The 14,290-nt window shown below is 43.0% G+C and overlaps 1 protein-coding gene and 1 long non-coding RNA gene across 2 annotated transcripts; one reads left to right on the plus strand and one right to left on the minus strand.

Annotated features, from left to right (window-relative positions):
- Positions 1-28: 28 nt before the first annotated feature.
- Positions 29-5,527, minus strand: gata6 (GATA binding protein 6). Its single transcript, XM_049747797.1, has 7 exons — positions 5,368-5,527; positions 3,885-4,852; positions 2,335-2,507; positions 1,205-1,330; positions 1,025-1,112; positions 614-711; positions 29-540 (listed from the first exon to the last, which is right to left on the minus strand). The coding sequence occupies exons 2-7, from the start codon at positions 4,783-4,785 to the stop codon at positions 391-393; spliced, it is 1,536 nt and encodes a 511-aa protein (XP_049603754.1). The 5' UTR covers positions 4,786-4,852; positions 5,368-5,527; the 3' UTR covers positions 29-390.
- Positions 5,528-12,762: 7,235 nt separating this feature from the next.
- On the plus strand, positions 12,763-14,091 carry LOC125985291 (uncharacterized). Its single transcript, XR_007487280.2, has 3 exons — positions 12,763-13,324; positions 13,860-13,953; positions 14,027-14,091. It is a non-coding gene; the product is annotated as an uncharacterized lncRNA (long non-coding RNA).
- Positions 14,092-14,290: the final 199 nt, after the last annotated feature.

The following is a 14,290-nucleotide window of genomic DNA, read 5'->3' on the forward strand; positions in this document are numbered from 1 at the left end:
CAAAGAAGACATGGGAAAGGTCTGAGCGTCTATTCTACTTCCAGAACTTTATTACAATCATCTTCTCAACAACGGGAGATTTATAAATATTCTTTTCTTTTCGTTTGATTCTTGAGGCGTGGTGATTCCAGTTGTGAAAAAGAAAAAACAAAACAGGTCTTTGAGTATCCAAATGCTGGAAGAGGAAATACGTTCCGTACACTGAGGGGCTGTCACGCTCTTCTCGTAGGTAGGTCCGTAAAAACATCCGACGGCGTGAACAAAACCGTCGCTACGGACTCCCAAATCCAGCCGTTGCCGGGAGGGAATCTTCTGCCGGTGGTCCGTCTTTGTCAGGTGGCTCAAACGTCACCCGAGTACTTCCACAGGAGGGGCTCGGCCGGCCCGCTCTCAAGCCAGAGCCATGGGGCACCAGGGCTCCCCCCTCACCGAGCCCACGTCAGAGGTCTGCGCCAGGCCCACGGCACCGTACAGACCTTCCGGGCCGGGGTACTTGAGCACGGAGCCCTCCCCCGAGACGGGCAGCACGGACGAGCTGACCTGCGACAGCACCGAATGTGATTTATGAGGAGGAGTCAACTCCAAGCAGAAAGGAAACCATTGAAAGGCATACCCCGGACACTTGCGTGGAAGGAGAGCTGGTTTTGGAGCAGTCTTCAGAGTTGGACGAAGATGTGGACGTGGGTGTCATGGCGACAGAGTTGCTACTTCCTACAAACATGAGAACAATATTAGACCACTTTTGTGTGTTTCTTTACTTGATGGCTGATCCCGTCGGTCCCTGGCCACTTCATTAGGCACCCAAAAACATTTGGACCTTTTACAAGGATGAGCCAAACCTAGTCATCATATTTTGTCAATAAAGTAAGATGATTTGAAGTGAAAAAAAATTATTTGATGAGCAACAGTGAAAGAATACAATTATAATATGGGGAAAGGTCACACTATTAACCGTTGCAATTATTAATTATTGATTTGCTATTTTGCTAAGGTGGACCTGATATTAAAAATGTATAAATCTCACCTGAGCCCCCTTTGGTTTTATTCAGTGTTTTGGGTTTTCTTTTTCGAGTCTGGATGCCTTCTTTCTTCATGGCCAGTGGCCGAGGTACCTGTACACAAACCCGCAGAGTTGAGGAAAATTGAGGAGAATAATAATGATGATGATGATGACGAGTGGGGAGGGGTCGCCAAGTGTACTGACCCCGTGTAATTTAGTGTAGAGACCACAGGCGTTGCACACGGGCTCCCCTTCGGCGTTCCTGCGCCACAGCGTCGTGGTGCTCGTCTGACAGTTGGCGCACGACAGGCCGATCCTGCGGGACGTCGACTGAAACCACGGGAGGGAGGGGTGGGGGTGTGTGTGTGATTAATTCATCCACATGGGGGCTTTTCAACACTGATTGATCTCCTGCTTGTCACGTGCTCCTAAAGTGCACGACCCCCCACCCTCTTAATTTAATCACACGTCTGACACGCACAATCGTTTCCTGGCAATAATGAATGTTCTTATTGAATCAAAATGTGATTTTTCTCGCTGCGTAAAACTTGTGCGTAATGGCACCGAGAACGGTAAAATTAGACTAATTCAATTAGTCGTTTTGATTTCACTTATTGAATTCAGTTTCTGTCATTTTTTTTCTTCGCTTAAAATTGATCAATTATTTTACATCGCTGTGTGTGTGCGTTCGTGGGAACTTATTTCAAACCAGTCTCACACACACACACTGGTTTCTTGACAATATGGAAAGACTGGAAATTTAAAAAAAATTCCATTCTCAAATGAATTAATAGATAAATGTTCTTTTTTAAATCATTTTAGTTTGACTTATTTTAAGAGTACAAATTAGATTCTTTCAACATATTGGCTACAGGAGCTACACATTCATCTCTAAGGATGCAAGGCCTTTTTATTAGGTACACTTGCCCAATATTATTCGATGACACAGACGCGTGCGTCGTCACAGGGCGTTAATCACGAATGTGTCATTTTTTTTTGCTGCGTAAAAGTCCCGCGTAATGGCTCCATTACGTTTCACTAATAATTGAATCACTGAATCAAAATACGTTTGTTATTGTTTTACAAAGATTTCGAAGAAGTCTTCACGAACGCGCCATTTTAATAGGTACAGTATACGAATGACAACCGTCAAGTATACATTTATCAATGTATTCTTTTAGTTGGCAGTCTCAAGCAGAGGGTCAAAATATTAGGAACAGGAGTTCTACTCAATCAAAGCTGAGTATGCACGAGTCGACTCGACTCGCCCTGCAAGGTAAAAATATCTGCTTGGGGTTTGTGCGTGTGTTTACAAGTAATAGACAAGAGCTTACCGTGCGCTTCTGCGGCTTGATGAGTGGCCTGCTGAGGCCGTTCATCTTGCTGTAGAGGCCGCAGGCGTTGCATAGGAAGTGTCCGGTGCCGTCGCGCCTCCACAGCGGCGTGGAGATGGAGCCGCAGTTGACGCACTCCCTGCTCTCAGACATGTCGTCCAGGAGATCCGACACTGCAGCCCACACACACACACGTGCGTCAATACACACACAAAAAGTGCTGTCGTTTAAGTTGTTATTAACATGCTCTGGTGATATTTAAATGAAAGCCTTTAGACACGCCAAATGGCTGAAATAGACTCATGTAACGCTATAAAATTGAATCCAATTCTCTTTCAACAAAAATGTCATGTCTTTGTATTTTTTGTCATTTAAACAATTATGATTTATTATTGGTACAGCCAGTCAAACGCTATTTAAGATTCACGTGTGTTACGCACCAAACATAGTGTCCCATCTTATCTTGTGATATAGATATTTTTTTAAATATATGTACATAAATATTTTAATTTTTTGTTGTTGTTATTTCTAGTTAAGAATTAACAGTAACGTCTTTAATTTTGGCGAAGATTGTTTGTATTTAATTTTGGCACAATAATGGATGTTTGTTTTTAAGGACACAAAATCTGCAAATCACCGAGTTACAATCTTTGGATGAAAAGCACTTTATAAATAAAGTTTGGATTGGCTACATTTGTATGAAATTGCACAATTAATTTTAGCCTTTCGAGCAATGTCATGATTTGGTTGAACTTCATTGTATATTTTAGAGAAAAAAAAATCAACAGACAAGGCTTTTCTTAAAGATTTTTCATTATATTTTAGAATTGTTTTATCACAAAAGTGTTTTAAGCACAAAATGAATGTTAAAGCTGTCCTATCATATGACAACAAATCATTTCATAAAATGGACATTTGCGGGTCATCTTGTTCAGTTGGTTCAAATAAGTAAATGTATTTTAACGCACACAAAATGACAAATTAGTGCACGTAATTTTTTTTTTTGTGCTTGAACTGTACATTTTATACGTAGGTCACTCATAACACAAATGCTAAATTAATGGTGAACAACGAGTGCTTGTGAGTGTATAAGGAAAGAGATGTCCCATTTTATATTTAATATTTTGGCTTAAAAGGGACACTTTCATGCCAACCTTAACCGAGACTAACGGGAAATAATTCATTATTCATCGTGTTTAGGCCTGGTGCATCTGAAACTGTGTATAGTGTATTTTTGTGCGAAAACAAAAAAAAAGAAAGACAAATTAGTCACCCACTAAGATCTAGATGTTGGTTCGTTTGTTGCTTTAACTTCACATTTTTAAGACAACTTTAACATAAAACTAGCAAATGAATGATTTTGCTCGTCATGCTTTGTCGCGTTTTTACGCACACGAAATATCACAATTACTGAAGGAAGTAAACCAGATATAACATATACGGTTTAAGTGGAGAATAAATATTTTTGTGATGTTACTTTAAATCGGGCCAGTGTCTATGAATGCAAGTTGTATTTGACGCGTCCTCCTCGATGCTTGCCGCATGCTTACCTCCGTTGGATCCCCGAATCAAGGGCGCGGCCCTGCTTTGCAAGGTGTGCAGCATGCCGTTGTCAAAGGGCCCGCTCGTCCACGGCGACGGCAGTTGAGACAACTGCGGGGCCACGTAGGGCGAGTAAGCCGCTGGGTAGGCCGCGCCGAGCGGCCGCGAGAGCCCGTACTGCTCGGCCCGGTTGGCCACGTTCAGCGAGTTCCCGTAGCCGATGTCCCTGCTCGTGCCGCCGCCGTTGTTCATGGGCGGGCTCGGCGGGTAGTGGAAGCGGCCCGACGTGGCGTGCGCGTGCGGGCTCCCTGCGCCGTAGGACGGGCTCTCCGGTGCCGGCTGCGACCACACAGAGTGGCCGGAGACCGCGTGGCCCGGCTGCGCCGAGCCGCCGGCTTGCAGGTACGACAGGCTTGGGATCATGGAGCTCACCCGCGAGCTGGGCACGTACACGGGGGAGTTGGGGTTGGAGTGCATGTAAGCCCCCGAGGAGGACTCATATCCGCTCTGGCTTTGGGCCGCGGCGATGGCCAAGCTTTGATACATGTCCGACGGATCCACCAGCAGGCCCGCGGCGGCGGCGGCCTTATGCGCCCCGCCGGACAGAACCAGCTTGCCGCCCTGATCTAGATCCGTAAAGAGAGGAACGTCCTCGCCGCCGCCGGAGCTCTGCAGCGGGTTGCCGTGGTGGTGGTGGTGTCCGAAGTGGGCGTACGGGTGGAGTGTTCTGGCGCCCTGCAGCGCGTCGAGGTCGCCCGCGCCCGGGGGAGTCCTCAGCTCGTCCGGGGTGTGGGCGCCGCCGCTCCGCCGGCTGTCACCGGGCTGCAGGTAGCTCGGTTCGGCCGGTGACCCTGGGCTGCTGGATGCTTCTCGCTTAACCATGGACCAGCCGGTTTCGCCCAGGTCCATCCAGGAGCACTTCCCATACACCCTTGGGGGGTCAAAAGGAGGAAAAGTAGCCAGGGAGTCGTTGCCCCTGCGAAAGTGCGGCGGCACACAGATGACGATTAATTTGAGAGCTCATGGAGACGCCGCGTTGCGTTCATTTTGCGCATCAAACTGTTCAACACGCGGCTCATCCACACGCTCTACATGTTCTTCCAAATTGTAGAAATGCATCAGTTTAGCGTCACTCACTGAGAAGTTAACACCGCAAAAAATAAAAACAAGCAGCAAAAGAGACAGAAATTCTTCAACCAAACCCGCACCAATATTTCTCCATTTCTACGTTGACCTACGTTTTACGTCAGCACGGTAACTCGCATTAATTTCGTTTTGCTAGCTCACGTAGAAACGCACTTTGACAGTAAATCGGCTGTCATGATATCTCACGCAGAACAAGACGATGACTCAAGCTGCACGTGCACGCCATGAAATAAATACACTGTATCATCCGCACTCAAACGCCCACCAAAAAGTGAGATAAAAGTTTGATAAGGAGCAGATAAGAGAAGGACGATCTTTTTTAAGGGTCGGCGGGGGTCCACATACCTGCTCAGTGGTGTGCCATAGGTGTCACGCGCACACGCACACTCACGCGCAGAGTTTCTCGGTGAGGAACGAGGGTCGCGCTGCTTACTTGCCTGGTTAGTGGGCAGCACAAATGCAGCGTACCGTCAGCAGCGAGCCAGGACCTGGTTCGGCAGGGGGCGTGGCCTGACGCCATACTGGGCGTGGTCTGGAAGGGGCGTGATTGCGTCCTAGTTGTTAACCAATCACGCTTCCGACACTGAATTCACACTTTTGTACTCACTTTATTGCTCTGAAAATGGAAATTTGGTTCAAGTTAATCATGAACATTGATGGACTGTGTTACAAACACATACACGCACGTTAACAAAAAAAAAAGTTATTTCTGTACGATTTGTTTTTATCATCAGAATAAAAGATACGTATATCTGCTGTAATGCTACTACTGCAATACTACTAGTCCTAATAATACAAATATTAATAATAGAGACTTTTGATGAAGCCTTCAAAACACCCAAAGCTGATTGGGGTCATAAAAAAAGATGAAACGTTGGACTTTTAATTGTTTTCTGTTATTCTATTTTTAATTTCTTATTTCATTTAAATATTTTAACACTAATGTGCTTTTCGAAAATATGCATTTTCTTTTTTGTAATTCTTATTCATTTTAAGAACATTTTACATCATGTTATGCTTGATTTATAGTAATACTGATGTTTTCTTTTATAATGTGTATTTTTATTAACGCTTATTATACATGTGTTGTTGATTATTATTTTACATTGACTACAACACAATTATATACAGGCACATTTTAAAATGGTCGAAAATTAAGCTCCACCACGTTTGAATATACTGCATATTTTTTATTATAATTATTCTAAATTCACATCTTGCACCCAGTCAGAACGGAACTTGAAATAAAAAAAGACACATGAAAATACTGCTTATGTGACGTAATCACGACGGCTCGATTTCTTAAAGCAGAAAGGCCTGTTCCTAATCAATGCGTTTATTGCTCGCAAACAAACGGAATCGAATCATTCGTGGAATATGCAGGCAAGTCACGCTTTTCCTCTGTATGCTTATCACTCAACTGTATGCAACAAAAGGTATCAATAACCACATCGGTCACATTTATTTGAACGTTTCTAATAAAATGACAACTTTTCCGGTGCTGCTCTTTGTTGATTGCATTCAAGCTGATCAATAAACCCATTGCCGTCACCCATCTTAATTCGTTTATTTAACGAGTGAGGGAGCAAGGGAGCGAGGGGCTTCTTCACACATGCGCGCAAGTACCAATCAACATTGAGATGATCAAACGATACACACGCACAAAAGTGTCAAACTGAATCAAGACACTCATTAAGCAGTGTGAGTGAGTGAGTGAGTGAGTGAGTGTGTGTGTTGATTCTTCACTTGTAATTGTATTACCATTTTCACACGTGATGGCATCCGTAATATTAGGTATCTACAAGACCCCCCCCCCCCACACACACACACACACACTGACCCAACACAAAACCGAGCTTTATTTATACATCTGCGTGCGTGCGCGCGCGCGTGTTAAAAACAGCAGCACACTTGATGAATGAGGTGCTGGTGTTTTTTTTTTTTTTTTTTTTCAAGCTGCCGTGTGACACGTGGGGCGACCACACGGCGCCCTTGACTCCACGCAACGTCACCGTAATCAATCAGATCATATTCTCACGCACGCGCGCGCGCGCACACACACCTGTACTCGCCTCCACGGTCTGAAGAAGACACCTGAAAAACAAAATGTTTCAAAATGAATCATTTCAAATGACAAATAAATTATTATAGTAGTTTGGAATTTGAAATAGCATGTCTGTCTGTAGCCCTGACTCAAAGATGTGTTGTTGCTTGATCAGATTTGTGTATTTCTCTTTTTAAATGTATCTTCTTTTTCCCCCAGTAACCATGCACTTCAAGTGCACTGACACGATCATCATTATCTCCTCTGTGCGTGTAAGATTCCGGATGATTATGATGACGATTGTTATGTTCTGATTATCGGACCGTTATCTTATTGTTATGGACGATGGCGGGTGTTTTGTCTCCTCTTCAATGTGAGATTGTCTATTCCCAATCTCCACATTAGGAGGATTAACGAGCTTCGAGCTCGCACACATTTACTAGTCTTCCTGACGAGTGGAGCTGTATTTTGCGTCCTATTTTTATTTTTTAGGGGGAGGGGGCATGAGACAATAATCCTGTATATTAAATGTTCATAATTGTGTTTATAGTCACAGTGTCTGCCTTGCATTTATTAGTTCAATGCATAATGTTGTAATTACCAAAAATGTTATGATGAAAATAAAGCAATGTATGTTTAGCTGTAAAATTTTGAATACTCTATTGAAAGTATTTATTGAAAACAAATAACATTTATTCTTAAATTGTAGAAAAGTATATATATATAAATATGATATAAAAATGTTAAAATATGAAATAAAATATGATTATATGTATAATATATATATATATAATATACATATATCCTATTATCATTGTTACTCTCAATATTTGTTTTATTTTTCTAATTTTTTAACCAATTTTGTGGATTATAAATACAAATGATTTTTTTTAAATTGTGGTTTATATTTGGAAAACTACGATACATGTGAACTCAAACGCAACAGTTGACAGTTACAATTGTTCACCTGCGTCTTCCATTTCCTGTTTGTGTCCCCTCTATACCACCCCCTCTTCATGGCCGAGGGAATTTTTTGTTCTTTTATTTTATGGGCGCAGCATTAACAGCAGCATTTAAAAACCGACATGTTCACGTATAGGTGCGGCACCGAGCCCTCTCGGCCTTCACGCAGCAGAGGATTGTGGGAGGCCTTCGGCCGGCGTTCCCACTCTGGTAGATGATTAAAGAACAGGTGTAAACGCAACCTTTGGCATGTCGTTGGCAGCCTCATTCACTGGCGTCGGTTCACCTTCCCGCCGTTAATACACTTCTGTTGTTTATCGCACGTTGCCATGATGTCATATCAGCCTGACACCAGCCCGTTTTGACCCTTTCGCTTAACGCAAAGCTCTAATGTTGTTCTAATGACGAGTCGGCATTATCGTCGTATCAGCGGCGCTCAAGGAGGTCCAAACAAGCTCCTTGGAGGCATCGCATGAAGATTGAATGTTGCGTACGGTTGCATAGCAGGACCAAGTGTTTGTCTGACGCCACCGAAAGACTCCTGGAAGTAATCAATGACTTCCCCAATTGTACCACTGAAATACTTCCAAAAAGTAGGCTCACACACATTTAGGCTAAAAAAAAAAAAAAAAAAAAAAAAAAAAAAAAAAGCACACCGCCTGGGAAGAAGCGGCAGCCAGATAAGAGGGTCCATCCATCACCCATTTGAAGCTGAGGCTTCCAAAAAAGCCATTAGAAGAAGATAAGATGGACACGGACAATTCAACACATCACCTCCGCCACAAACAGCACAGCAGAAATACAAAAAAAAAAAAAAATGACAGTAATAATATCACAATTATCAAGTTGTTCGCTTTAAAGTGTAGAAAAAAAGCATAACACAAGCTTACACTCACAAGTGTGTGTGTGAAAGTTATTTTTTCCATCCCAGAGTCTCCATCCTGCACGGTGAGTGTGTGGTGTGTTTTGTCTGAGAATAGAAGGTCGCCGCCACCGACGCTGTGTGACTTTCCCGTCAGTGGGCTGCAGATGGTGGAGCGACACACTGACAAAAAGCAGCCTTGGACTACACCGACGCACATATGCACACGCACGTACACACACACATCACTGATAGCACAACACTTATATGCGCTTTGGCAGGGGTGACAGTGAGTGTGTGTGTGCGTGTGTGCGTGTGTGTGTGTGTGTGTGTGTGTGTGTGTGTGCGTGTGTGTGCAGCTGGTTGACCTTGTGGAGTTGCCAAAGTCGGCATGAGAGGTGAGAGGAGGATGTGCAATCATGAAATAATTGGGCTAGTGTTATACGACATGAGGATAAAGCTCATTTTATTAGGGACAGCCTGACGACTGCATGCAACACAACGTCGGATATTTCAATATTTGTCTAGCAATATTACAACTTCAATCTTAGTATGTTTTCTTTTCGGATTAAAATGTATTCACTTCACTGGCGGATCTATGGGGGGGCCCTGCATGGGCACTGCCTCCCACCTAAAATATGCTGTCGGCGCCTCCAAATATTAAAGAAAGGTTGCCTTTGGTTAACGTTAGCCTTGAGGGCCCTTACGTCAAACTGTTCTTTTTTTTTTCAGGTGTTCAAATGCTAGTGGGGGAACAAATAAGAGTGATGATAAGATTTGCACTCTGAACGAGGGAATGAAGGTCTGGCAACACACACTACACACAATGCTTTGCGTGGCCTTTGTTAGACTTCAAAATAAGCACCTCTGCTCACTTGACGCCATGCTGACTCGGACTCCAAAATGTCCCAGTAGCAGCCTGTCGTGTGTGTGTGTGTGTGTTGACTTTGTGCGGCTATGTAACACACACAAATGGGAGCAGATATATCAGCACCATCAGCAGCACGTAGCACAACATTAAACTTTTAGAGCCTTTTTTTTGTCACTAGTACAAAAGATGCCATTTTTGTCCACTTTCCTTCAGAAAGCCAAAGTCACGTCCACACTGATTATTTGACAAGAACGAAAAAGTTGCATAAGTAGAAATAATACCAGGATGCTGCGTTCGAGGCAGTCGGGAAACGGGAAAGATGTCATATTTTTCATCTTATTACCAATAAAATTGGAACAGTTTGACTTTATTCTAGATAATGAATAACTTTTCCCCCTTGCAATTAGGACCTCACTAATCAGTACTTTATTTATTCGTAATTCCTTTTTTTTTTAATTACATATTTCAACTCAGTTCTTGTACTACAGTATTTCATAAAAAATATACGCCCCTTTTCTTCTCAACCCCCCCATAATATCACAACTTAATTCTTTTCTCCTACTCTTGAAAAGTGGAACATGCTGATCCTCATCCTTTTGTTTTGGTAGATAAAGCGGGCTCCATGTTTAGAGGTCTGCTCAAGCACAACCTTGTGTGCGTCAATGTAGAATGGCAGCCTCGCTTTTCTGCTGCTATCCACGCAAGCGATAATGGCGGTGACGACAAATCATGGCGAGAAGCTGATTATCTTGCGGGCGAGTCCTAATTTTTGTGGAAAATGCAAATTGGTGGTTTATTTGAATTTATTACTGAATTGAAAAAAAAAACCATTCATAATGAGCGTCAATTATATATGGATTTTTATTAAGGGCCTAGTGCCTATCCTACACTTTGCTTCTGGGGTTCCACTTGATACTAAAAGAGTTTTGACCCTCCAGTGAATAACAAACAGCGCATGTGTCTCCTCACCTTTGAGCCTGGCTGGACTGTAAGCAAATACAAGTGCGTGTGTGGCAAGCATCTTCAGCATTTTACAGCCTGGAGGATGAAGGTCAACACGAAGGATGTTGAAAAGCCTGCATGGGAGAAGAGGAGGAGGGAGGGAGGGAGTTATGATCTATAGAGGGCTGCGTTCCAACTCGGCTCATTATGGGCGTGCAAGACACACACACCTGGCGGTATTCCTACCTGGGACTAAGGTCACAGGGAGTCTCAAGAGCAGCAGGCGGTAATGAGTAACAGCGTTATATGATGGTTAATGGTTAACGTGGCCCCGAGACGCCATGCCCCCCACCCCCTACGAGCACCTGCACGCCGCCCCCTATACCCACCCCTCTTTTTTTTCCCCCGCACAGCAAACACTCACAGAACTCATCGGGCACGCTGCGGTCACATGACCCGACCTCAGTCGGCATGCCAGCAGAGCTGAATGTCGGAAAATATGTGCTACTCTTTATGAAATAAAATTCCAAGTGAACAATAGAGCATTGGTTTGTTTGGCGTAGTTCCACCTGAGACCTGCAGGGGGGTGGGAGGCAACCCATTCTGCACCAATAGGTCAGAATGACCTTAATGACGACCTGTTCGGTGAAGTTGTGCTTTCTGCCTGTTTTGTTTTTGTGTTTTGCAGGAAGTATGAAAGTCCAGTGGCACTTGATGAATGACACCAGGACATTTCCAGACATGCGCATGACTTTGTGTGTGCGCAGTGCAAATAAATCTGAGCAGACTGAGGGACGAGAGCACTTGGGCAGGGAGGGCAAAAAAAAAAAAGTGTGCTAATATGTCTTTCTGCACTTGAATAGTTTTTTGATAAGAGAATATGAGGAGATAAGTGTTGTCACTATGCTATCTGCTGAAGCGGATGCCAGCTTGATAAATCCCCTGTTGGAGTAGGATGCCATGCGATGCGATGTGCGGTAGCCGGCTAGCCGGCCGGCCGGCACAGAAGGGAAACACTCCAGGCCAGTCATCTTGTAAAAATTGATAAGGTGCTTACATTAAACAAGCGACTATCCACTGCCGATTTGTTGACACATTAGAGTCATACTGATAGGCCGGCTCGCTCAGGTGCAAGCAAAACCCGAATGTGTAAATAGGTACAACAATCCAGGAAGGGGGACCAACATACAAGTATATTGTTTTTTTTTGTTTTTTTTAATTAAATGATTTCAAAGATTATCTGAAGACTGAAAATACATTTGGGCTGAAATAAAAGACCAACCTGATTTATGTAATTCTTAATGTCTTAATTAACTAAAAACTAAATGTTTTATTGATTATTGACTAATTTACACCACTGATTACAAATGCATGGTTCAAAAATATAAGCCAGGTAAATATCATAATTTAAATACAAATATACATTACATAGATTAAATGTAATCCATTAAAAATATTTTTTAAAAATCTAACAAATGCAAATTAAATGAATAAATTATAAAAGAGATAATATGAAATATATGTACCTACATTTAAAAAGATGTTTTGTATCAAATACAAATGTTTGGGGATTAAATACAAGTTGTATATTTCCATGCATTAAATATTGCTAAAATCCAATCAATAATAATAATAATTATTATGTGAGAAGTCCAGCTAAAACTACCCAAGAGAAATGCAAAGATGTTTGCAGCAATTACATGAAGAGAAAAATATATAAAGGCGTGTTTTTGCCATCCAGTCCCATTCAAGTCAAATAAATGGCTGCAACTCCAATGAATCATTTACAACGTGAGGGGAAGCAAATGAATCAAAAGGTGAGTTGGAGTGAGAAGAAAGTTTTAGCGCGACAATGACAACCAACCCAGTTCACGTACACATCGTCGTTTGAACAATAAAAGTCTCGTTAACACTAGCAAAGTTAATTACAAAAAATGCCGTTGCCTTTGCGAGTGTCTCCCACCAGCACACACCTCAAGGCCAACAGGTCCACCCACACCCCCATGGGGCTTCCGTGAGGTTGGTGTTAAGCAAACGTTGTCAGTCGTGCAACAATCTCCAGCCGAGAGGTGTCTCTAAGCTCATCAGGAGACCTTTCCCACCTCCAAACGCCTCCCTGCCTGATCTAACCCGTCTAACCCCCCACCCCCAAGTTCCTGCTCCCTCTGGAGTCAGCCTATCACGAGCCTCACGTCATCCGTCTCCAGAACCCGACGGACAGGTCGACCTCAGGAGATTAGCCTCGGCGATTATCTGATGACGGGGGGATGTGAGGGGGCGCGTGGGCTTGTTTTCAACCTAAATGGATGTTCCTCTCTCTCAACGTCAGCTGCGCCTGCTTTATCTGCCCAACAGTGGCTGTGCTTCTCGGCTACAAGGTCTTGCGCTATCAGACGCATATCAAGCCAGTGTCTTGGATGCACGGAGGAGGAATGAAAGCAAATATTCGCTTGATTTTTCCACCGCCCGTTGCAAGGGAAGCAACAACAGATGCTTCTTTCCCAGGATGAGGCCTTCAACTTGTTGCTCCACAACTTCATAGATAAGGGCAAAAGATCCCATTTTGAATCCACGCTTGCCGCTACCTACATTTTAAGAGGTGAAAGTACGACTCGCTCAGGTTTGTTTTTGAGTAAAGCATCTGTGAGAATTTTAGAGTGTGTTCAGTTGAGAAAACTCTCATATCTGTTTGCTAAATGTCACCATTCGGCGAGGGGTTTGCTAGCTTAGCCTATTAGCATAAACACTGATAAGAGAGGGAAAACGTGATAAGAAAGTGAATCTTTTCCAAATAACACAACATGGCTTACATAGTTGCTTTGCATAGCAATTAAAATACGGTGGATCCAAAAAGTCTACACACCCCTGATCATATGGTAGACGTGTAACGTCACTGAGTTGGACACCACCTTAAACTATGAGTAAACTTAATTTAATTGTTTAAAATATGTCATTTCAATTTAAGTGTTTTTCTAAATCAGGTGTTAGCTATGCTAACAGACAGCGAGCGCTACTGTTGCCATGGTTTATTACAAAATGTATTTCTAGCTGTCCTAATTTGACACTCCACTGGTTTTAAAAAAAAAAAAAAGCACACATCTTTTTTTTTTTTTTTTGCAACACTTGTTTTTTCCATGTTCTGGCCTTCAAAAAAGGCAAGCAGGTGGTCCGAAGAGGGCTCGCTCTCAGGCATATAGGAGAAAGAACATGGAGCCGTGGGAGATTTGTGTATCCTGTATTGATTTGAAGGTACAACACTTGGCTGTTTAAAAAAAAAAAAAAAAAGATAAAGTTAGCTATTAACGTTTTTTTTTTTCCCTAGGGGTCACTCTGAGCCCGTTGAGTTGCAAATGGAATGGGGGGGGAAAAAGAAACACAAAAAAAAAAAAAAAAGGTCTGAGCCAGTGATGGACTCTGGAGTATTGATCTGGCTCTTTGTCTCTCTCTCTCAGAACATTAAAAACAAAAATGTATAGTAGATCCCTGGGAGCTAGCTCAGCTAGGGTGGCTAAGCAGTGGAGGCCACCTGCCAGATTGACACTTGTTTTCAGATACATTGTGTTCATTTCTTCCAATGGTGGAAAGA

Source organism: Syngnathus scovelli, chromosome 17 (assembly GCF_024217435.2).
Source record: "Syngnathus scovelli strain Florida chromosome 17, RoL_Ssco_1.2, whole genome shotgun sequence".
NCBI lineage: Eukaryota > Metazoa > Chordata > Actinopteri > Syngnathiformes > Syngnathidae > Syngnathus > Syngnathus scovelli.